General features: G+C 58.1%; 1 protein-coding gene across 4 annotated transcripts in view; it reads left to right on the top strand.

Annotated features, from left to right (window-relative positions):
- PRDM16 (PR/SET domain 16) overlaps positions 1 to 13,278 on the top strand; it is a 326,349-nt gene extending 313,071 nt beyond the window's left edge. For 3 of the 4 annotated variants that reach the window (XM_082351362.1, XM_082351361.1, XM_082351364.1), the window contains 5 exons: positions 1,518 to 1,687; positions 1,954 to 2,128; positions 5,954 to 6,184; positions 7,081 to 7,255; positions 8,444 to 13,278. In XM_082351362.1, the coding sequence (XP_082207488.1) occupies positions 1,518 to 1,687; positions 1,954 to 2,128; positions 5,954 to 6,184; positions 7,081 to 7,255; positions 8,444 to 8,578 (886 nt within the window). In that variant the 3' untranslated portion in view covers positions 8,579 to 13,278. The remainder of the gene's footprint in view (positions 1 to 1,517; positions 1,688 to 1,953; positions 2,129 to 5,953; positions 6,185 to 7,080; positions 7,256 to 8,443) is intronic. The other variant, XM_082351363.1, reaches the window with a different exon arrangement.
- The last annotated feature ends 9,521 nt before the right edge of the window (positions 13,279 to 22,799 follow it).

Here is a 22,799-nt window from a genome sequence, read left to right as displayed (position 1 = left end):
AGGACAGGTCCCCACGCCTTCCAGCCGCGCCCTCTGGGTGAACCTAATGCCCCGAGCTCATGCCCCGCTGCACTGCCTGCACAGACTCTGCCTCCTGAAGGGCTCGGCCAGTCAGCGTTCTGCCGTGCTCGCCTCTCAGCTTGTCGCTCCACGGAAGCTCGTTTCCAAAGCAGGAAGAGACCTGAGCACAGGGATGGGTGTTTCGGTGCACCTGTGCCTCTGAGACTTGGATGAGCATCCCTGGAGGAGTTCTGAGGCCAGGTGCACACGAGCGTGCCCACCAACACGTGTGCACATACACTGCCCACGCACCCGCAAGCGTGCACATAGCCACACGTGTGTGCAAGACGCTGAGACCCACGCACACGTGTGCGACTGGAGACCCCTGAGCCGGAGTGCCTCTGCCATGGCCCAGCTGGACGTGCAGAGCGGGCGGGAGCGGTGGACGGCCTTGGCCGGGTCTCCTGCCGCCAGGAGGAGGTGGCAGTGTCTGCAGAGCTGGCGGCTGTGGGTCCTCCGTCCCCCGGCCCGGCTCTCTCTCTCTCTCTCTCTCTCTCTCTCTCTCTCTCTCGTTCTCTCTGCTTGCTTCTCAGGGCCGGTGTCGCTCAGGCCCTCGCTGTCAGTTCCCCTGGTGATCACCCTCTCTTTCCCTGCCCTCGGGGCCACCAAGGGTGGTCGTGAAGGCTGTGCCCGCACGAGGCCCCACACCCGTGGGGACCTGCACGTGGCAATCGTGCCTCATGGCAACTTCCCGTCAGTAAAGCGCTTTGCTCTGGTAAACCTGGGGGGTCACGACAGTATTCTGACAACAGAAGCATCTGGAGGAAAGAGCGTCTTTGTCTAATTTCCCAAGTGTGACGTGCAGCCTGGCAGGGGGTGCCCCTGCAGAGGGGCTGAGGGCGCCCCCCACTGAAGGGGGTCCGTGGACGGAGGCCACCTGACGGGGTGAGGCTGGGAGCCCTCTTCACCTCAGGGCAGTCAGTGAAGGATGCTCGAGAGAGTTGGGGCAGCCCCCACGCCCTGTCAATGGACTGGCCAGCTGAGGCCCCAAGGGAGATGCGGTCCGCCCAGGGACCTGCGAAGAGGGGCCGGGACCAGGCCAGGGTGCGGTTCTCCGCCAGGGAGGAAGGTTGCAGGCAGCGGGTCTGAGCTCCTCCTTCCCAGGAAAACCTGCCAGGAGCATCTTTCCTGGTGCGCGGGTGCCCCCTTGAGGCTGCTGGGGGCACGTCGCCCTCTGCCGTGGACCACCAGGTCCTGGCCTCCGCGCTGGGCGGACCCTGACAGCAGAGAGGGCGAGAGATGAGGGGAGACCCCGGAGGGCCCCGGTGCTGCCTACCCAGGGGCACAGGCCCCAGAGGGTCCCCCCTGCCTGCTCAGGGCACAGTCCGACACCATCCGCCGCCGAGGGGTCTGGGGGGGAGCCCCCACTTCCAGGGGCAGCTTTGCCAGGACCGCCTCCCAGTGGCCTGGGGGTCTCCTCAAGGCCGGGGGCTCCGCTGAGGCGCCGTGTCTTACAGGTGTAAGTACTGCGACCGGTCCTTCAGCATCTCCTCCAACCTCCAGCGGCACGTCCGGAACATCCACAACAAGGAGAAGCCCTTCAAGTGCCACCTGTGCAACCGCTGCTTCGGGCAGCAGACCAACCTGGACAGACACCTGAAGAAGCACGAGCACGAGCACGCGCCAGGTGGGGGTCTGTCCAGTGGGGAGGGGCGGGGGGGAGGGGGGGGCAGGAAGGGAACACATGCTAGTTCTGTGGGAAAGCTTGCAGTCACCCCTCAAACCATTTTCATTAAGGAGAATCTCGTCCTGTTGGGTTTTCCTAAGAAGTGGGTTCCCTAAGACCGCCCCAAATGCGCACCCTGCTTGGCTGCCCGCCCCGTCACTGGTGCGCCGTGGAGGGAGGGGCTCAGCTGAGGGACGCCCTCCTCTCATGCTCCCCCCTCACTGCAGTGAGCCAGCATTCGGGGGTCCTCACGAACCACCTGGGGACCAACACCTCCTCCCCCGCCTCCGAGTCGGACCACCATGCACTTTTAGATGAGAAGGAAGACTCCTATTTCTCAGAAATCAGAAACTTTATTGCCAACAGCGAGATGAACCAAGCAACAACGCGAACAGACAAACGGTAAGAAACCCATCCCGGGGCCCCAGGAAGGTCTGGGCTCTGCATGGTCACCTGTGTGGTCACGCCCACAGCAGGGTCCCCCGTCCCAGCACCAGGGACCCCAGGCCCACCGCAGAGGGCGAGGCCCGTGGGCTCTGCAGCCAGTGTCCGTCCCAGCCCCCTCTCTGCCTCGGTTTCTCCACCTGCAGAGGGTGATTAGAACAAGCACACTGGCCTGATGGCGTGTGTCACACACTCAGTGCAATGCCAGCACAGAGGCCTAAATGGCACAGTTTGGCCTCACGGTTAAGAGACGTGCAGCCAAACATGGGCCAGGTGACGGCTCCTGCCACAAGATCTGCCACGCCTCTGAAACTCCAGGACATTCTTATTTAATCCGAGGCACAAAAGGTTTCTTAGCAAGAGTGCTGCCCCTTTAAATACACACACACAGAGGCAGAAGAATGGCAGAATTGGGAATTCAAGGATACGGAGGATATTCTGCATAACCTCCATCCCAGGGCTCAGCTGGCAGAGAATCAGAGATGCCCAAACTCCAAGAGTTCTCAGGGATGTGCTCCCCTAATTCTGCAGAGGCCCAGAGGAGTGGGTGGGCTGTGGCTCTGCGGCCCCAGGGCCCGGGTCCCTCCCCACCCATCCCCAGCAAGGTGACGAGGGTCCCCCAGGACACCCAGCTCCCCAAGAGCCTGTCTGTTCCCACATCACTGGTGCCCCTGGGGGCAGAGCAGGGGCACCAAAAAGACCTGTCAAATCTACAAATGGGCATGACATGACACTTGGACTGTTTCTGGCTCTGCTAAGTCCTGAATCTATGCCCGGGAAGGTGATCTCACCTGGCGCCTGGGTGGGCTCAGAGGAGGGGACGTGGGAGAGGCTGGCCACGGGCTGCGCATCCCAGAGCCCTGGCTGGCAGTGGAGACCTCACCCCTGGGGGCAGCCCTGCCTGCTCTACAGCCAGCAAAGTGCCCGTGTCCATCCTTGGTTCTGGGCGCACGCTATGGTCTCACGGGAACCCAGCCCCTGCCATCCGCTCCCGGCGTGCGGGGTGCGGAATTGTGCTCACACAGCACCCCACGGCTCTGAGAGCTGCCGTAGTTCAAGCTCTGTGATCTCCGCCTTCAGAGAAAGTCACGGACCTGAGCACCCAGGGGCCAGGCCACGAGGCACGTCTTGGCTGTTAAAGACTCTCCCTTTGTGCCCAGGGCACAGCCAGACGAGAACTGACAAAGACATGCCCGGGGCATCCTCCCTGGGGTGGGCGGCCGTGCCGGGGTGGCTCCCACACCTCAGGCTTGGCTGGCAGGCCCAGCTCGCAGCCACGAGGAGGACGCTCCAGGAGAGCCAGCAGACAGAGGGGTTGTCCCCAGAGGGAAGAGGGGACGGCACCATCCTAACCCCACGGAGCAGAACACTTCAACCAGGGCCCCTGGGCGGTGGTCGGTGGCGCTCAGAGGAGACTGGCCTCACGTCCCTCAGAAGGCCAGGGCAGAGCCACCCTGCCAACCCAGGCCCTCGGCTGGCCCCTCCTGCTGACGCTGCATCCCGGGAGCCGGGGGCCGCTGGAGGTTCCTGCACGTCGTCGTCGGAAGTGGAGACCCTGGTCGCGGTTGACGTTTGTCGGCTAATGTGCGGAAAGCGTTAGGATGTTGGCGGTCCTGTTAGGGGCCAATACGAACATCCTCCAGGACCAGCGTCTTTCTCTTGACCGTCGGTGAGGATTCAGGGCCTGCCAGGCTTCCTGGCCCTACAATCCCAGAAACTCCTGGGCTGAATCCTGTCCCCCCCAAATTCCTATGTTGAGATCCTAAGCTCCAGCACCTCAGAGTGTGACCTTATTTGGAAATAGGGTCTTAAGTTGTAATTAGTTAAGATAAGGTCTTACTGGAGTCGGGTGGCCCATATCTGATAGGACTGGCGTCCTTAGAGAACGGGGAGATTGGGATACACACACGCACAGGGAGGTACCGTGTGAGGACGACGCAGAGATCGGGTGATGTGTCCACAAGCCAAGGAGTCCCAAGCGTCGCCAGCAGACCACTGGAGTCCAGGGGAGGGGCCGGGAGGAGAAGTAGCCCTGTGACAGCGGGATCTGGGGCGTCTAGACTCCAGGACGGGGAGGGACGGCTCCCCGCTGTTTGAGCCGCAGCCGTGCTGCTCTGGTACGGTGGCCTCGGGGAGACTCCCCCGCCCCAGGCAGCTGTGTGGAGGCCTGGACACTCCTCCTGGTGTCCCCTCTGTCCGAAGCCGTCTCCAGCCAGAACCCCCGCTCTGTCCCTGCCGTGTCCGTCCCTGTACCCACCCAGTGAGCTCTGGTGCTTGATGCAGGCCTCCCACCAATGAGCAGACCCTCTATGCAGGGCGGGGCTGGGGACGCAGAGACAAAGCGCTCAAGGCTGCTGCTCCTACAGAGAGAGGCTCATGTATAAACCTGCACAGAGAGCTCAGGTTTGCTAAACTGACACACAGGGCTTCGTGTTGATCCGAGCCCCGGGGCCCAGGGCTCCCCACCTGCACTGTGCATCAGCCCTCAGCGTGGGGCCTGTTCTCACATCCCTAGGAGGGCGTGGGCTCCGAGATGGCAAGCCCTGTCCAAGGGGACCCTGCCAAGACCCAGAGTGGGAGGCAGGACCTGGCTCTGGGGGCCTCACTGCGGTGGACGGGCGTGCACCCGGTGACGAGGGAAACGTGCTGGGGTCCTGCCCTTCCTGGAGGTCAGGTCAGCTCTCAGCATCCGTATACTTCCCCGTGGAAAGAGAAGAAGTGAAGACAGGGACGGCCGAGAGCAGGGCCATCGGGGTCTCCCCCAGCCCTGCCCGGCCCCCCACCCTCTCTGAGTTTGGAGGTGGTGACCACTCGGGGGGGGACGTATCCTCTCGCTTTGGTGCCCCAAGCGGGACCCCGAGTGTCCCCTGACAGCAGTGGACAGACTCCGTGGGCCGTGTGGGGTCCAGGAGGAGTGGGGACCGGGGGCTCTGAACTCGGGCTCAGGAAGCCTGTGCCTCGCCCTCCCCACCCCCCTCTGCCCACGTGCCGGACACCTGCCCAGATGGCCTCGGGCCCAGCCCACCTGTGGCCACAGCCCCTGGTCACAGACTTGCAGACGAACCAGACAAAGCTGGTGACATTTTCTGAAGAGAATGCGCACCCTCTCCCTCACTGCTTGTTTTCTGTTTTCAGTCATGAGGACCCGGGGTGGGAAAGGCTCGCCCGGCTGCAGGGACCCCGAGGGAGATGAGGTGGGGTCCGGGCTGCAGGAGAGACTCCCCTGGCGGGTTTCCATCGCTGACAACAGCCCGGTCCGCATGGTCCGGGACCCTGGATCCCAGACGCTCCGTCTGCAGAGGGGCCGCCCCGTCCTCGTGCCCTCATGGCGGGCGGGGAGGAGCAGGCATCCATCAGGGCTGGGCCGGCAAACCTCCCGTGCTCGGAGCCTCCCCGAGGGCGCCCCTTGTGCGGTGCCCAAGCCCAGAGCCCCCTTCCCCACCAGGCCGGCCGTGGCTTCCTTCCCTGAACCCCTGAGTGGCCCGGTGTCCACGCCGGCATGACAGGAGCCCTGCCGCCAAGCGGTCCCCGCCCAGCCCCTGCCCGGCCCTCGGCAGTCACCCTTCTCTGCCTGAGTCACTCCCTCCACAAGGATGGCAGCCGAGGCCGAGGGTGCGGAAGAGCCACTCGGGACCCCGGCTCTGAGGGTTCAGTGACCGCGGCGGGCAGGCTGCCTTCGCAGGGGGCGGGGGGTCCATCAGGGAGGGCGGAGGAGCTGAAGCCGCTGGAGCCGACCCGCTGGCCTCCGGGCGTCTGTGGCCGACTCCCTCCATGTCATTTCAGGCCGGAAGTCCAGGACCTGGACGGTGCCCCCCAGTGCCCGGGCCTGGCTGGCGGGAAGCCGGAGGACGTGGAGGAAGACGAGGAGGAGGAGCTGGAGGACGACGACAGCCTGGCGGGGAGGTCGCAGGACGACACCGCGTCCCCCACTCCTGAGCCCCAGGGCGCCTACGCGGATGAGGAGGAGGAGGTGCCGCCCGCCTCGCTGGCCGTGGGCTTCGACCACACCCGAAGGTGGGCACCGGCCCTCCGGGGGCCCCGCGTGCCGGGGGACCCGGGCAGGGGCGGGGGCGGGGCCAAGCACCGTTGCGGGGGGCCTCATTCCCACACCTGCCATCCACCCAGCGGGGCTCACCCTGCTTCCCAGCAGGCGTTCCTACTGCAGGGACTTCTGTGTGCAGGCAAGGGGGAGGCCGGGCCCCAGGAAAGGGGGTCAGGGCCCCCCCCAAACTCACACACACACACACACACACACACACGCTTCCCCAGGCCTGGAAGCAGAGTGGGGGAGGGGAAGGCTGAGAGGGAGCTAGTCCTGGGCCCACGGGCCATGTCCGGCCCTGCAGAAGAACCCGGAGTGGTGACATCTGGCCTCCAGCGGGCTGTGAGCGGTGGGGGCTGAGCACCCACAGTTCTGGAAGCAGGTGGACCACAGCCACGTCCCCCAGGTCCCGACTGCTCGCCGCCTCCTTTCGGCACCAGGGATGCTGCCGGCATTCCAAGATCCTCCTGGGGGAGGCCCGTAGATCCCGGAGGCCTTTCCGAGATGGCCCGTTTCCTCCCAGCCCTGAGTCCTGGGAGCAGGAGCCCCGGGCCTCTCCAGAGCCGCCCAGATTCTCGGGAACCGAGGCGTCCCCGGCTGCCCCCCACCGCCGAGACCCAAGCGCCCTGCCTGCTGCCTGCAGTGTGTGCACGTGCCCACCTCCTTCCGTGCCCTCCCTCCGTCGCTCTCCTGCATCCGTGTGGCTTCCGTCCAGGTGTCCGCGTGTCCGTGTGTCTGTCTCCTCGTGCATGTGGCCCGTGGAGGTGCCGTGGCGTGCATGCAGGCACGGAGCCAGCCGTGGGGCGTCAGAGAGGTGGCGAGAGGCCAGACCGGCTAACGGCAGGCCCCTCTCCGGTCGTTGGTGCAGGTGTGTTGAGGAGCACCCAGGAGGTCTGTTGGCTTTGGAGCCGATGCCGACTTTTGGGAAGGGGCTGGATCTCCGCAGAGCAGCTGAGGAAGCATTTGAAGTTAAAGATGTGCTTAATTCCACCTTAGATTCTGAGACTTTAAAACAGACCCTGTACAGGCAGGCTAAGAACCAGGTAGGTACCCGCCAGAGCCCACCCCTCACCTTCCCCAGGCTGGAAGGCAGGCGGCAGCCGCGCCCCCTCCACCAGGGACAGCCTTGCCTCTCGCTGTGGCCGTCCCATGTCTGCCTGGGGGACACCTCCCGTGCCCATTGCATCGGCTAGAGAGACCCCCAAATGACTGCCCTTGCCCACAAGCGGGGTGGGGCAGGGAGAGGTTGAGGGCAGATGAACGCAAGCGGGACCGTCACGGGGGCGCTCCCCCCCGCAGCGCTTGCGGACACGTGGGTCCCCGTCCTCGCGTCCCTGGAGGGAGGCGTCCACAGCAGGTGTCCTGCCCTCGAGGCTGCACTGGCCTCTCTCTGCCTCTACCCGAGCAGGGATGATGATAGCCCAGGGTCTTCTCGAGGGACGCTGCCCCGTCGGGGGTCAGGATTGCAAGCTGCAGCTGTGACGGGGTCAGCGGGCACCCGGCTGGCTGGGCACGTCTCGTTCCTCAGCATAGCTGTCTCAGGAGCCTGCCTCCTGCTTCTCTCCAGTCTGGGGGGCTCGGGGTTTCACTCAGCTCTCTGCAGCCCACCTGAGCCTCAGCAAAAGCCGTTTGCGTGTCTGTCTTCGTCTTTTTACTAATGCTGTCCGGAGCGTGACCTCGGGCGGACATCCCCCCAGACCGCCTGCCCTGAGCGGCCCCCAGTCCCGTCTACTCACGCCCTGTGGGCTAGGCCGGGCTCCAGGCCAGAGGCACGTCTCAGAAACGCTGCACATCGTTTCCCCAGAATATCTCTGTGCTGCCACCATGGTCATCCACAGGGGACAGGCCCCACCAGGCAGGGCCTGAGCCTCGTTGACAGGGTCTTAGCGATAACTACCAGCATTCCCAGTCCCTCCCAAAGAGCACGCTTGCCTGGGAATGCGTGCTGATCACCAGGGGATGCGGAGGCGACTGCAAGGGGGGAAGTGCCCCAAAGAGGCTGAGGGTCTTGGTGGCACTCTGCACAAGCGCCTGACAGAGCTCCTCCCACCGCGCCTTCCTCCTCTGTGGCCCGGCCCCCCGCGCCTCTGCCCTCATCTACCTCTGGAGCTGAGGCCAGCCAGAGCGGGTGGGAGGCCGGGAGGGGACGGGGCCGGCCTGGGGTCTGCAGGACCCCTGGCCACACCGCTCACCTGCCCGTCCCGGGTGTGCCCCGCCCTCTCTCCCACCAGGCGTACGCAATGATGCTGTCCCTTTCCGAGGACGCTCCTCTCCACACCTCCTCCCAGAGCCCTCTGGATGCTTGGCTGAACATGGCGGGAGCCACGCCGGAGTCCGGAGCCTTCAACCCCATCAACCACCTCTGACCACCCCAGGAAGGGCTGGGGTCAGAGTCCAAGCGAGGCCACCACAGGCCCCCGACATCCCAACAGAAATCCCAGCTGCGGAAGATGGAGGCCAGGGCCTCGGGGAGCCGGAGCGGCCCGGGGCCGAGGAGACCCCTTGTCACCTGCGTCTGACCTCTCCTCAGCGTCTGTGCCCCCCGCCACGGTTCAACTTTAACTTTTCCAACGAAAACTCAGAACCCGGAGTCCTTGGAGCCGTCGTAGGGTTTCACCGGCTCTAAGAATTGGTCTTGAGGACGGCGTTCGAGATGGTTCAGCTCACAGTGTCTAGGCGCAGCGCAGGGGGCTGCTTCGCAGAGTCAAGCCCGTGGGCGAGGGCGGGATTTGAACCCCAAACTGAGGCCGGCGGGCCGCTCCCAGGCGCCCGCGTGGGGTCTCGAGAGGGAACGGACAGCTGGGTGTGCTCTAAAGAGGGAATCGCCCAGATGATTTTTATAATGAAAATTACAAGAATGACCCTTTTGGTAATCTTATTGACGACAGAGTCTATTTAAGCATGTGGTTTTAAAAATAGACAGTATTTTTAAAAAAAAAAAAAAAATCAAAAAGTGACTTGCCAATTGTTTTTTAAAAGTAATTTTGCATTGCTTTGAAATCTCAGCTTATTGGCAAACCCAAACCTGCCTGGGAACCAGCACTGCGTTTGGGGGCGTTCTTTATACTGTAGATGCGGAGAAATTTTCTCTCTCTGACCGTATTCGTAAAGCCAAGGTGATTCTGGGGTCCCCTCCCCCGGGCAGAACTGAGTTCGGGGGGCCGACTCCCGTGAGCAGTTGCAGACTGTACCCAGGAATCAGATACGGTGTCCTGGGCTGGCCCAAGGCTGGGACTCGGAAATGTGCCTGTCACTGTGTGCCATGTGATTCGTGCCCGCGGCCCCCACCTGGACTCCCAATTGTATGGGGGCGGTCGAAGCAGTGGCTGGGCCCCCGATGTTCTCCCCACAAGGGCTGTGCCTCGGCCGCCCCACGCCAGCCCGCCCGCCACCGTCCTTCAGAAGGCAGGGCCTGCCGGTCACATTCGGATCTCCAGCCCTCACCCTCACCCACCTCCGGTCAGATGGACAAGGGGAAGGAAGCGGGCCTCCTCGGGGGCCACCGGGGGCCACACTCCAAGGCTCCCTCGCTCCAGGCCGCCAAGCTCCACGTGCACCTGACACCCCAGGACACGACTGCCACTTCGCTCTTTGTGTGGGCTCCTGGCGGGCGGGACCCGGCTCCAGAACGAAGGGCGTCCAGACGCGACCTACCGCAAAGAGCAAAGGCAGCAGAGCCCCGTGGGGACGGCGCCTCCCGGGGGACCAGGCTACTTCTCCACTCGGATGGGCTTTAAATTATTCCCATAGGGGCCAATTTCGAGTAATCGTTTGTTTTCCCTGATGGAATTGACCTTAATCTGTATATAACTTGTAATTTTTTCTAATTCATTTCTTTTCTTATTTTATTTCTTCCTTAACAGTATTTTTGGCATTAGACATTCTTATTGTGAAGAAATAATGTTAATATAAGTATCTAGTGAAGGACCAAAACCGTGTAATAAGGTCGTGTGATGTGTGATCAACAACCAGGGAGTGGGGCGGTTTTGAATGTGCCAAATACCCCGCGTCCCCCGCCCAACAAATCCTGCTGCCCGTTTTCCAGACAATCATGTGTTTCTGTTAAATTTGAGTTTCGGTTGCATTTAAGACAAGTGCTCTATTTATTTCTTTTCTTGTTTGGAAGATAAAAAGAAGAATAGCATCCTGAGAAGAAGAGGAAAAAAAAAAAAATCTCCCAAGTTGCCCTAAAAAAAGTGTGAAAATACAAACGGCTGTGGAGCGGCCAACCGTCCGGCCACTCCAGGCCAAGACAATCGTCCACCTGGGCACTGGGGGTCCAGCCTCGCGCTGGAGACCTGCGGTGGGGAGTCCCCAGGGACGCACAGACCTGCGGGTCCCCGTGAAAGGGCTCTGGCCTTTCCCAGATCCAGTCAAGGTAACAGGCTCAGAGCACCTCACACGTGGGCGCCGGCTGGAAGGTCGCCCCAGGGCAGCCGGAGACGCTGCTGGTGGAGGAGCGGGGCCGCGGCCACACCCGTGAGGATTTGCAGACCCAACGGCTCACACCAGCTCGTAGGCACCCTCGACCCGCCTCGGCCAGACCCGCCTCGGCCAGACCCGCCTGGTGTGTAAGGATTTCCAACTTCCCCTCCGTCGAGATGGGACCCCTTTGAAAAGTCAACCTCAGATACCAACTCCCCATTTCTGTAAACCCAAATTATATGATTTCTTCTGCTAAAGAATAAGGTGTGTGCTTTTTTTTGCGATATGACTCTCTCAGTGCAAAACAAGACGTTTGGGCTGGGGGAGACCCGAGGGTCTGTTCCCTGCGGCCCGGCCCTGCCGTTGACCTCTGGCCTCTCTGTGACCGTCACGGTCAGACTTTTATGGGCGATCTTCTTAAACATTATCTCTTCCCTTTCCTTCTTTTCTTCCCCTTCCCCAAGAACCCCGGTTGCACATTTTAAATCCTATTTTCTTGTCCCTCTGAAAACGATTAGAGCAAGCCCAGTTTCTCCTCTGGCCTGAGCACTTGGTAGGCCTTGGGGGGTGGGGGGGGCGGTCTGCCCTTGTACCCCTGGACAAAGAGAGCACTTACGTCCTATGCCTGGTGTGTCCGTGAAGCCCGGTTTCGAAGCTTAGCATTGCTCCCAACCACAGCGAGCTGCCCCGTCTCCGGTCCTTCTCTGCCCCCCGGGCTCCAGCACCAGCCGCTTGCTCAGGCCCAGACGCCTCCACGTGCCGGGGGACCCTCTGGGGTTGGGGTCTGGGAGCCAGGGAGCCTGGGCTGGAGAATTCCGAGATCCCAGCTTCGGAGCGCAGACGCAGCAGGCAGCTGGCTGGCTGACCACTGTGTCCGTGGCCGGGTGGCCAGGGTCAGGGCTGTGAACTAGGTGTCCCACTGGGCCAGGTGTGCCCGGGGCCAGGGCCCTTCGGTCCAGCCTCTACTGCTTCCCTCTTTGGACTGTGGACACTTACCCCCAAATGGAAATTCGAAAGAAAGCCTCCTCACCCTTCCCTCCTCCGCCCCTCAAACCCCAGTCCCCCGCAGACCAACACCCTCTCATTCCCAGGACTATCGGGTAGGAAGGATCCCAGGGCTGCCAACGCTTTGGCCAGCCAGCCCTTCATGAGTGGGACCCAGAAGCCCCCCGATCTGAACCCAGGGGCGTGCGTTCCTGCATCCGGCCTGGGACCCTGGGGTGCGGATGAGTGGATGGGGTGAGCCTGAGAGCCGGCCCGGCCCACGTGGCCTTCCTGCGCAAAGCCAAGAGTGCAGCCAGTGTGTTCCGACCCTGATTGGCCCTGAAAACCCTGAGGGCCCTTGGCCTTCTCTGTGCTGGCTGCTTCCTCAGTTCACAAAGCACTTGCCTGAATACACATCCCTCGTGTTAGCCCGGAAGCCTCGAAGCACTGGATTATGCAGCCCCTGTGCCCCGGCGCCCCCGCCCAAGTGACTGAAATCTACTGAGCTGTATTCACTGTGCTGTCCTGGGGGAGGGGCGAGGGGCAGCACCCCCCCGGGAGAGCACCCCGCACTGCTGCCCGGGGTAGGGGGACGGACAGGGAGCCGGGCACCTCGCTCCCCTCCCGGCTGGGGACGCGAAGATACAGCTGCTCCTGGTCGGTGGAGGTCAGCCGGGTCTCAAAAGCCATGAAACTGTGTCTCTGTAGCAATGAGTGATACTGTGACTAAGACGTCCTCGCGTTATTCCAAGGAGCGATCCTTTTCTCCTGCCATTCCAGTGTTTTTGTTTTATTTCTTTTCTGTCACTGATTCATATTACCACTTTTGGAAAAACATAAAAGAAGATGAAATGAAAAGGCAGCTTGAGTTTCCAAATGTGCAATTCACTGGTGAACAAAGTAACCCTAAAGGTTCCTTTCCGTGCATTTTGCATCCTCTGCTCTGTTCCAGACGAGGGAAGCTGAGCCCCGTGTCAGAAGACGGCACTGAAAGCATCTGTGTGTGTACGCTGGTGACACGCCAAACCTGTGCGTCCGTGCACCCTTCACCATTGTTACATTACAGATTCGGTTTCTGTTTTTTTTTTTCTTTTAGAGCTATATAATGTTGAAAAAGAAATCAAATGTAAATGTCTGGTTTTCATATAATGTTTTTTTAAAAAACCATTGAGAAGGAGGCTGGTGTGTGTCCCACGTCCCCCGATTGTAAATTGCTTCTGTTCTAAGTAAACTGTGCATGGCTCGTGTGTAGCAGTCATTATCGTGTCTGTTCGTGAAATTTTTACAAAAAGGAAAATCCCGTAGATGCACTTATTGAATATGTGATTAGGGTCTACATCCTCAAGACTAGAAGTCCCGAACTGCCCACGTGGAAGATGCAGTTCTTAATTCATACGGAAATCGCTGTGGGAGAAGGAAATAAAAAAGACACCAAGTGTAGGAATCATTCAGAGAGCGATTCTGCAGATTTCATTTTGATGCTTGTGATAAAGACAAATGTACTTGTGTAGAGAAATGTCTTTAAGATGAAGCCTAGGAGAAGCTGATTTTGAGGTTGATGCTGTAGTCTAGGACTGTATACCAAATGTAATCTTTCCGATGCTACAATGAATTTATACATGAGATTGATATGCAATAAATCTGTGTGCTTTTCTAAGCCTCCGTGCCCTCATGCTTCATTCAGGGAGAACAGAGGCCTCTGGGGAGGGCGGGGGACGACGGACTTAAGAGTTGGGGCGTGGCGGGGTTCTCCACCAGTCCTGATGGAGAGCCCCCCGTGCCATCTTCCCGACACCACCACCAGGGCAGGTCCCCTTGCTGTTCCCGTTTTCCAGAAAAGAACAAGCTCAGAGAGGGCACCGACTACCCTGGATGGCCTTGCAGTGAGAGTGGTGGTCTCCAGGTGTGCCCACCTCAAGGCAGGGTGACCTCCAGGTATGTCCTCCAGGTGTGACCTCCTCCAGGTGGGCCCACCTCCAGGCATGGCACCCTCCTGGTGTGCCCACCCTCACGTGTGCCTGCCCCAGGTGTGCCCACCCTCACGTGTGCCTGCCCCAGGTGTGCCCACCCTCACGTGTGCCTGCCCCCAGAGGCTGCCCCCATGAACTCTTGTCCAGGGCCTGTTGGTGGTGGAGGAACCCATCGTGGAAGGCCAGCCCCAAATCTGCCCCTCCTGAGAGTGGACCTCCACTCTAGCCAGCCCTCCACAGCAGCTGGGCATGCCCCCCTCACGCTGCCCCCAAACAAGGCCTGAGCCTGCCCCACGGGTGGTCGCCAGAAGGACAGAGGCTGAGCAAATGCCCAGGCTGCAGGGGGAGCCGACCCAGCCCCCCAGGGCACCCCTCCTTCTGAGTATTCCTTCTTGGGGACCTTCTTCACCGGGGCCCCCCCAACCTGATTCTGCTCTGACCGAGAGGCCTTGAATCATTAAACTACAAAGGGCGAATGCTCCGTGCCGAATTAGGCCTTGTGGGACCACCCGGGGGGGGGTCCCCAAACCCTCTCACCCACGGGTGTCTCCACTCTACTTTCTGGTGACACAGAGGTTAATTGGTGTCACTCAGGTGTCCTCTAGGCCTGAAGCCTCTGGGCCAGCCTCGCCTGCCCCATACAAATAGCCCCCACCCCGGCCCGGGTCCCTGTACTTCTCCCGGACTTCTCCCTGCTACCTCCTGCTGGCAGACTCCCCGCACCCCCCGCTCCTCCAACACAGGCATGTTCAGGGGCAGCCCTGCCTGGAGGTGGACACACCTGGAGGGTGCCAGGCCGGAGGTGGCATGTCTGGAAAACCCTCGGCTGGGAGTTTTGGGTGCTGGAGGGTCGTCACGACAAAGGCAGCTTCCCTGGAGAGTTGACGCCAGTGGCTGGCCTTCCAGCATCTCCAGGTGGGGCTTCCGTAGATGACATTTATGTTGCCTGACACCTGCTCATAAGCAAGACCTCCACTGCTGACTCACTGCTGAGCAATCCCACAGGTAACTTCTTCCCTGGCCCACAGTCCCGGCCTCCTCTCCATCCCCAAAGCTCCTTGTCCCCCCCTTTACACACCACCCTCACCCACTCAAGCCACAGGAGATTGCTCTCAAATTCTGAGGACTCTCACACCAGTGGCCGATCCTCCCCAGAGCACAGAGGTGAGGTGGGCGGCACCCTCCTCACCCAAAGAGCCCCGATGAGGTGCCTCTCTGACAAAACAACCCGCCCACGCCACGACGGCCCATGGTCCTCCCCCAGACGCTTAAGGCAGGAAGAAAACAAGATTTCATGTCAAACAGAAATCGGGCAGCATCTCCCTTCTCTCCATGGCTTTCAAGCGCCTGGGGTCCAGAGTCTCCCCCACAGATGACATCTCAGGCTCCCAGAACATGCAGGAGCCCCTTAACCTCTCTCTGTTCACAGAGTCAGAAACTCTTACATGCACTGGATGTGGGGACTGTGAAGACGGAAAGTGACTTGATTTATTTCTCCATCCCCAAAGCCTGGCTTGAAACACTCAGTAGAAGGCAGCTTGCACAAAGAAATGAAGGAATGAATGGATGATGGATGGATGGATGCGTGGATGGATGAATGGATGTGTGGATTGATGTGTGATGGATGATGGATGAATTGATGGATGGATGAACGGATGGATGGATGGTGGATAGACGGATGAATGGGTGGATGGATGAATTTGTGGATGGATGATGGATGGATGGATGGATGGATGGGTGGATGGATGGACGGATGGTTGGTGGATGGATGATGGATGATGGATGGGTGGATAGGTGGATGGGTAGTTGGATGGATTTGTGGGTGGATGATGGATGGATGGATGGACAAATGATGGATGGATGGATGGTTTGCTGTAAGGACCCTCACTCAACATGGATTCTGGGAACTCCAGTGCCTCCGGAGGGGTCTGAACATACTCTGAGGAGGTAACGGGAGGGAGAAAGGCTTCGTGTCCCTAAACAGCAGTGCCAGGAGCCGCCAAAGGGAAGGAACTGCAGTTGATCTTGGAACAGGATTCCTGGACCTAAATCTGGGCACTGAGCGTTTTTACTTTCTTCACACAGTCAAGTAAGTGCATGTTCCCAGGGAGGGATTGGTTGGGGGAATCAGGTAAACATTTCAAGGTGATTTCCTCCCTGGTGTGACTGACATCCTGCGATCTGAAGCCCGTGTTCAGGTGTGGGGTTCGCCCCAGAGCTCCGGGCACAGAGAAACTTTGGGAAATACACTTCCGTTCTCGGAGGACAAATGATGTAAATCACAGAACAGATGCATGGCCACACCTCCAAAAGCTTGAGTGCTGGTCTCCAGCACACCCCGTCACACCCTCCCCGAGCTCCCAGCTGGGCTGCCGGAGGGGACCAGCCCTCCCACCTTTGTTCAGCCCAGCAGCCTTTCTCCGTATTCCCCTGAGGGGACACGAGCCTGTCTGATAAGAGCCCTATTGTCAGGCAGACCCTAGAGGAAAAGCGAGCAGAGATACACAGAACAAGCTGACAAGCAGACTGTGTCTCCCTGAAGCCCAGCTCCTGGCACAAAGGATCGAGGGAAAAGCTCCATTTTGGAAACAAGGGGGAAAAAATCAACAGGAGAAAAATGTGTCAATGAGAAATCTGTTTTCTGGGAAAAGAGATGCTTTTGAATTCCCCTTCAGATTCATTCTGGGCCAAGTGAGACTGTCAGTTATTTGCAGAGAAGCTATTCTGAGAATCCTTAACTTATGTCTCGGGACAGCAAAAGTCTCCCCAAAACTGAGAAGTGTCCTAATTCAGGGTAAAATGGCCAGACGCAGGCTGGCTTTTGGGGGACAAAGGGACCAGAGAGAGGCGCCCAGGAGAAGAAGATGCTGAGGGGGGGATTCTGGGGTGGGCGGCGGCTTCCAGCCACAGCCCGGGCTGCGGCCCCGTGAGGGGAAGGGTGCTGCACCCAACACCGCCTGGCAGCTCCCTCCCCAAACTCACACCCAGTGCAGGGAAGCGAGGCGGGCTCTGCTCCAGAGTTCCAGGGCAGAGAGGGCGGAACTCCACGGCTACAAGGCGGGGAAGCCCGGGCTTGCCCGCTGAGGCCCCGCAGAGGGCCTGGGCCCACCCAAAGCCCCAAGGGAGGGGGTCAGCTCTTCTCTCCTGGGATCCAGCTGTGGCGCCCGGACTCCTGAGCCCACCAGGCCTTAGAGTCGATCCAGAGCAGGAGGCGGCCTCTAAAAGGCAGTGAACTGAAAACATGCCGCCACACAAACCTCTGTGTGTCCCTGTTCTCAGCAGCCGTATGCATCACAGCCTGAGCTGGACAGAACCCGAAGGTTATCCACTGGTGAGTGAGCATGTAAACCGTGGAAATAAAGGGAGACCCCTCACCATGCAAAGAGGCCAAGGCCATTTACTCAGAGCTTGACGTGGCCAGGCCTGCACTTGCAGAGACTCAAACGTGGGCAGAGGAGTGGGGGAGCTTCATGGCGGAAAGGGGGGTGTTCCGGGTGTGCCCTGATGGGGGCTGAGGGCCTGGGGGATCTGCAGGCACTGACTATAATGGGGACGCCCCACGGGATCGGTTGGGGTCACACCTGGCTTTCTCTGGCTGGTCCTGAGTTGGAAGCAGGGGCCAAACTGAGCTGCCTGACCTGACCAGGCCTTGGCCGATCTGGCCGGCTGGTTTGGGGCTTCTGGTTTAGCTGCCTGAGCTGTCTCCCGTCCATCATGGGGCAGAGGTCTAAGTCCTCTTTCATGTCTGGCCGGCCGTCGTCTGTATAGTCTGTCTCCGAAAACCATCTGTGGGGCACCCAAGGAAGGAATTCCACTCCTCAGTAAAGGAGCCACTGCTGATGCACCCAACAAAACTCGCAGCCAGCGCTCACCACCAGGCCCCGTGGAGGAGGCTGCAGGCCCCGGGATTCCCGAGCACGAGAACGAGGAGGCCGCCAATGAGTGCCCGGGGCTGGGGCTGGGGACAGTGGCTTGACTGCCAAGGGCGTGAGGAGCCGCCTGGGATGATGTAGTGTTCCCTATCGTGATTGTGTTTACGCAGCTACGCATTTGTTGAAAACTCATCTAATTGTACATGTTAAAGGGGCAATCTTGCTTTATGTACATTATAGCTCAATTCAATAATTTTTCGAAAACAGTGTGTCCCGCCCACCCCTGCCTTGCGGAAAGGGTCCATCACGAAGCTCAAAGTCTTGGAGGCCCTGGACCACCTTCAAGCACTTTCTGCCCAGGCTGGCGAGGCTGGTCCCCACCGCCACTGTGCCCGCCCCCAGGCCATCCAGCCTGCCCGTGGAAGAGCCCTTCCCCCATGGCGTCCAGGCTGGAATCAGGGGGTGGAAGGAGCAGGGGGGCCTATGGGCCCAGGGCGAGCTCAGGGCCCCCAGCCTGGCCTTGCTGCAGGCATCTGGGGTGGTCCCACCCTCCAACACTCAGCTGCCCGAGCCCTGCCAGGACCCATCCAGCGTGGAGCCCATGAGTACAGGCCTTCTGCCTGCTACAATTTACAGAGTTTAGAAGTTCAAGGAACCACACTGTAGACTATTTATGGTGACACACATGTGTCGGAAAAGAGCAAAAACATGCATGAGTTGGATAAACACCAAATTCAAAGTAGTGGTTTCCTCTGGGAAGCAAGGGAGGCAGAGGGGGGGATGGGGGAGAGACAGAGAGACAGAGACAGAGAGACAGAGACAGAGACAGAGGCAGAGACAGAGAGACAGACAGAGACAGAGACAGAGACAGAGACAGAGAGACAGAGACAGAGACAGAGAGACAGAGAGAGAAACAGTTAGACTTCTTCCTTTCCAAAATGTATGCTTTTATTGATTTTTCTTGCCGCATTGCTCTGGCCAGGAGCAACACTGAATAGCAGTGGTGAAAGTGAACACATTTGCCTCGTTCCAGAGATGGAGGAGAAAGTCTCAGTTTTTCACCATCAGGTATGATGTCAGCTGTAGATGCCCTTTACCGGGATGAGCAAGTTCCTTCTATTCCTATATGGCTGAGATTTTTATTACTAAGTATTGGATTAGGCTTTATCTTCAATTTATCAGTATCTATCTTCAAGTGACAGTATATCACCTCATGTAAAATATATGAACTTTACAACTGTATATTTCTGTGCTCTCTTCCTATCTTTTGGGTTTTTATTATATTTTACTTCTACATATGTTAAAAACTCCATAGTGCACTGTCATTATTTTTGTTTTAAATAGTCTATTATCTTGAAAAGAATCTGTTTAAAACACATAGAGGGACTTCCCTCACGGCCCAGTGGTTAAGACTTCACCTTCCAATGCAGGGGGTGTGGGTTTGATCCCTGGTCAGGGAGCTAAGATCCCACATGCCTCAGGGCCAAAAAAACAAAACAAAACAGATGCAATGTTGTAACAAATTCAATGAAGATGTTTTAAAAATGGTCCACATCAAAAAAAAATCTTTAAAAAAAAACACACAGAAAAAAAAATGTCATATTTATCCACATATTTACAATTTCCAGTGGGCTTCTATGCTTCGTGCAGACCTGAATTTACATCTCTTATCATTTTCTTATGGCCCAAAAAACTTCCTTTGACATTTATGGTAGTAGTGCAGGTCTGTTAGTGATGAATTCTCCCAGGTTTTGTCCTAAAATGTCTTGATTTCACTTTCATTCTTGAAAGACATTTTGCTAGAAATGGATATCTTGGCTGAGTTTTGTTTTCCTTCATCACTTTAAAGATGTCCCAGTGTTCTCAGCTTGCAGTGTTTCTGATATAGATCAGCAGTTATTCTCAAGATTTTCTATTATTGGTTTTTAGCCCTTTGATTGTTGTGTGTCCTGGTGTGGTTTTCTTTGTATTCACGCTGTTTTGAGGTCATTGAGGCTTTTGGATCTGTGGACTTGAGGGTTTATCCCATTGGGAAAATTTTCAGCCACTTTTTAAATTAACAAATGTTCTCCCCCTCACCATTTTGGGCCTCTGATTACACATACAGTTAGACTTCTTGATATCAGTTCACAGATCAGCAAGTCTCTGCTTATTTTTCCCAGGCTTTTTTCTCTCTGTGCTTTAGTTTGGATAGCATATGCTGTCCTGTCTTCAAGTTCCCTGATCTTTCCTTCTGTAGTGTCTAATCTGCTGTTAATTCCATCCAGTACATTTTTAAATTTTCATATCTTGTATATTTTTGTCTTTAGATTTGTCATTTGATTCAGTATTACACTTTCTCTTTTGATTATGGTCAAGGCTCCTTTTATATCCTCAGAATAGTTATAAAATCTGGGGCTTTTTTAACTTTTTATTTTATATGGAGCATAGTTGATTAACACCGTTGTGATAGTTTCAGGTGTACAGCAAAGTGATTCAGTTATACATATATATGTATCTATTCTTTTTCAAATTCTTTTCCCATTTAGGCTGTTACATAATATTGAGCAGAGTTCCCTGTGCTATACAGTAGGCCCTTGTTTGTTATCCATTTTAAATATCATAATATCTGTTTTAAATGCTTATCTGCTAATTCCATCATCTATGTCATTTCTGGGTCTCTTTCTGTTAGCTGCTTTTTCTGCTTGGTCACGTGGTCCTGCGTCCTCACATGTCTAGTAACGTTTGATTGGGTGCTGGAGGCTATAAATGCAAAATTGTTGAGACCCTAGATCTTGTTGGCCTTCTTTTAAGAATCTTGAGTTTTGTGCTAACGGGCAGTTAACAACTTGGAGGCCAGCTTGGTCTTTGCGAGTCTTGTTTCAAAGCTCTGACGTGTCAGGTGTAGAAGAGCCTTCACCCCAAGGTTAGCTTACCCCACACCCAAGAAGTAGCCTTCTTTGATCTCCATCCAATGCCATGCGGTCCACGAGGCCTTGTCATCCTGGTAGTTGGCTTTCAAGCGTCTCTCAGCCCATGTGAATGCTAGGAGCTGTTCTTTACCTGGCTTCCCGGATCCCACTCTACACACGCACAGCATAGCATTTGACCAGACTCGGCTGGAGATCCTTCTTGGCATCAGTGCCTCCCCTCCAGGGCTCTGCCCACAAGTCCCAGTCCCCTCGGCCTCCCTGAACCCCATCTCTGTCTCCTCAGCTCAGCGAGGCCACTGTGCTCTGTTTGGTTCTGCCTTTTAGAAGAAAGCTGGGCAGGCGTAGGGTTCACCTCATTGGCTCCTTTCCCCCCCCTCTTCTCAGCCACCTGTTGTCCAATGCTTAAAATGGTTGCTTCTAGTCGTTTTGTCCAGATTTCTATTGATTATGGTGGGAGATGTATCCACGCCAAAATGCCTATAATGTTTTGAATCTCAATTGGAGCAGATAACACGCATTTAAAAAAATTCTTTACCTGTTTGGAAACCTGAAAAAGTCCCTAATTATGAGAGGGGCCCTGGGCTTTGGAGTCAGACAGACCTGGGCTCTCATCTTGGCCGGGCCATTCACGAGCCAGGTGACAAAGCACAAACACTTGACCTCTGGATTAAATGGGGATGATGACATTGACACCTTAGGGAGTTTCTGTAAGAATTCAAGAAGGTGAGGCGGGGGTCCAGCACACAGCAGGTGCTTCATAGCAGGTAACAACCATTTGCTCCCTGGGGCACAAGAGGAGTGACCCTGTGCTCCCTGAACTGAGCGTCCTGCTCAGCAAAGCCACCCCCATGGGCCAGAGAGACAGCCAGCTCCACTCGGCACCCTGGCCCCCAAGCCGCCCCCGTGCCCATCTGCGGACCGCCCCCCCGGCCTGGACCTCCAGGCCCCCGGCACAGAGGAGCCTCTGTCCTCAGGCCCACTCACAGCCGCTGCACCATCCAAGGTCAGCGAGACCTTTCCCAGCTGCCCGCCGGCTGGACCGGGCACCCGTGGGACCCTGCAGTGAGTGATGGGTCAGCCGGATGCCAGGGCCGGAGAAGAAAGGAGAGCTGTTGTGCCCCTTCCCTCCACCCCCCACATTCCCTGCGGCCCCAGGAGGGAAGGGCGGGCAGCGGGCACTGCCCACTCGTCCCTGGCAGCCTGGCTCGTTCTCCACCCTGGGCACTGGAACAGTCAGACCCAAAGGCCTCCTGGGGGGCTGCTGGCCTCAGGATACTGCCTCTCTGGGCTGCGGCCCCAGCAGCTGAGCAAAAGCTTGGAAGACTCAGAGCGAGACCTCCTGGGCCATAGGTAGCCCTGGAGCCACAGTCATCTTCTTTGTAGGAAATCCCGATAGCCATGGGGTCAGGGGTCCACATCCTCTCCCGTCAGGGACCCCAGAGGGGGAAGGGCCCTCATTTCACGAGTGCTGGGCAGGCCAGGCACGCCGCTGACCCACATCTTACACAGAGTCGGTGCAGGCTCCGCCCCCAGTGCTAACATCGTGTGCAGGCTCCGCCCCAGTGCTGACATCGTGTGCAGGCTCCACCCCAGTGCTGACATCGTGTGCAGGCTCCGCCCCAGTGCTGACATCGTGTGCAGGCTCCGCCCCAGTGTTGACATCGTGTGCAGGCTCTGCCCCAGTGCTGACATCGTGTGCAGGCTCCGCCCCAGTGCTGACATCGTGTGCAGGCTCCGCCCCCGGGGCCCTGGCGCTAGGAGCTGAGGCCCCCAGCCCGTGATGGGACTGTGATGTCCCCGCCAAGGCTCCCATGGGGGAGGGGGAGGGAGGGCCACGTGGCAGCCACCCTCGCGAGGCCTCTACCTTTCAGTTCTCAAAGCTGAAAATCTCCCCCAGCTAGTGGGGAGGCCTGGACGTGCGGGGTGAGCTCCGGCCGGCCACGCAGGTGAAGCCTGGGCTGTGCCGCCCGGCCTCCTCCTCCCAACCTGCTGGACGGCGCTCAGCGAGGCTAGGCACAGACACAGCCCTGCACACGGGACAGGGCGGGCAGATGCACTCCATCCCCCACCCCAGCAGGCAGAGAAAAGGACAGAAACAAGTCAGCAAAGCAGGAGGCTCATCAGAGGCAGAGGAGCCCTGAAGAAAGACAAGGCAGGAGAGGGTCGGTCGTCTTCCTGGGCCACCGCAACAAATGACCACGAACCGGGGGCTTAAAATGACAGAAATGCATCCTCTCCCAGTTCTAGAGGCCGGACGTCTGAGATCAAAGTGTGGGCAGGGCCGTGCTCTCTCTGAAGGCTCTAGGACGGGATTCTACCTGCCTCTTCCGACTTCTGGCGGCTGCCGGCACCCTCTGCGTCCTGGGCCTGCAGACACATCACTCCGACCTGTCTCCATCGACACCTGACCCTCTCCCTTCTGTC

Source organism: Balaenoptera borealis, assembly GCF_965194805.1.
Source record: "Balaenoptera borealis genome assembly, chromosome: 1".
Classification (NCBI taxonomy): Eukaryota; Metazoa; Chordata; class Mammalia; order Artiodactyla; family Balaenopteridae; genus Balaenoptera; species Balaenoptera borealis.
The sequence above is the reverse complement of the archived record's forward strand: the minus strand, read 5'-3'. Positions and strand labels throughout refer to the sequence as shown.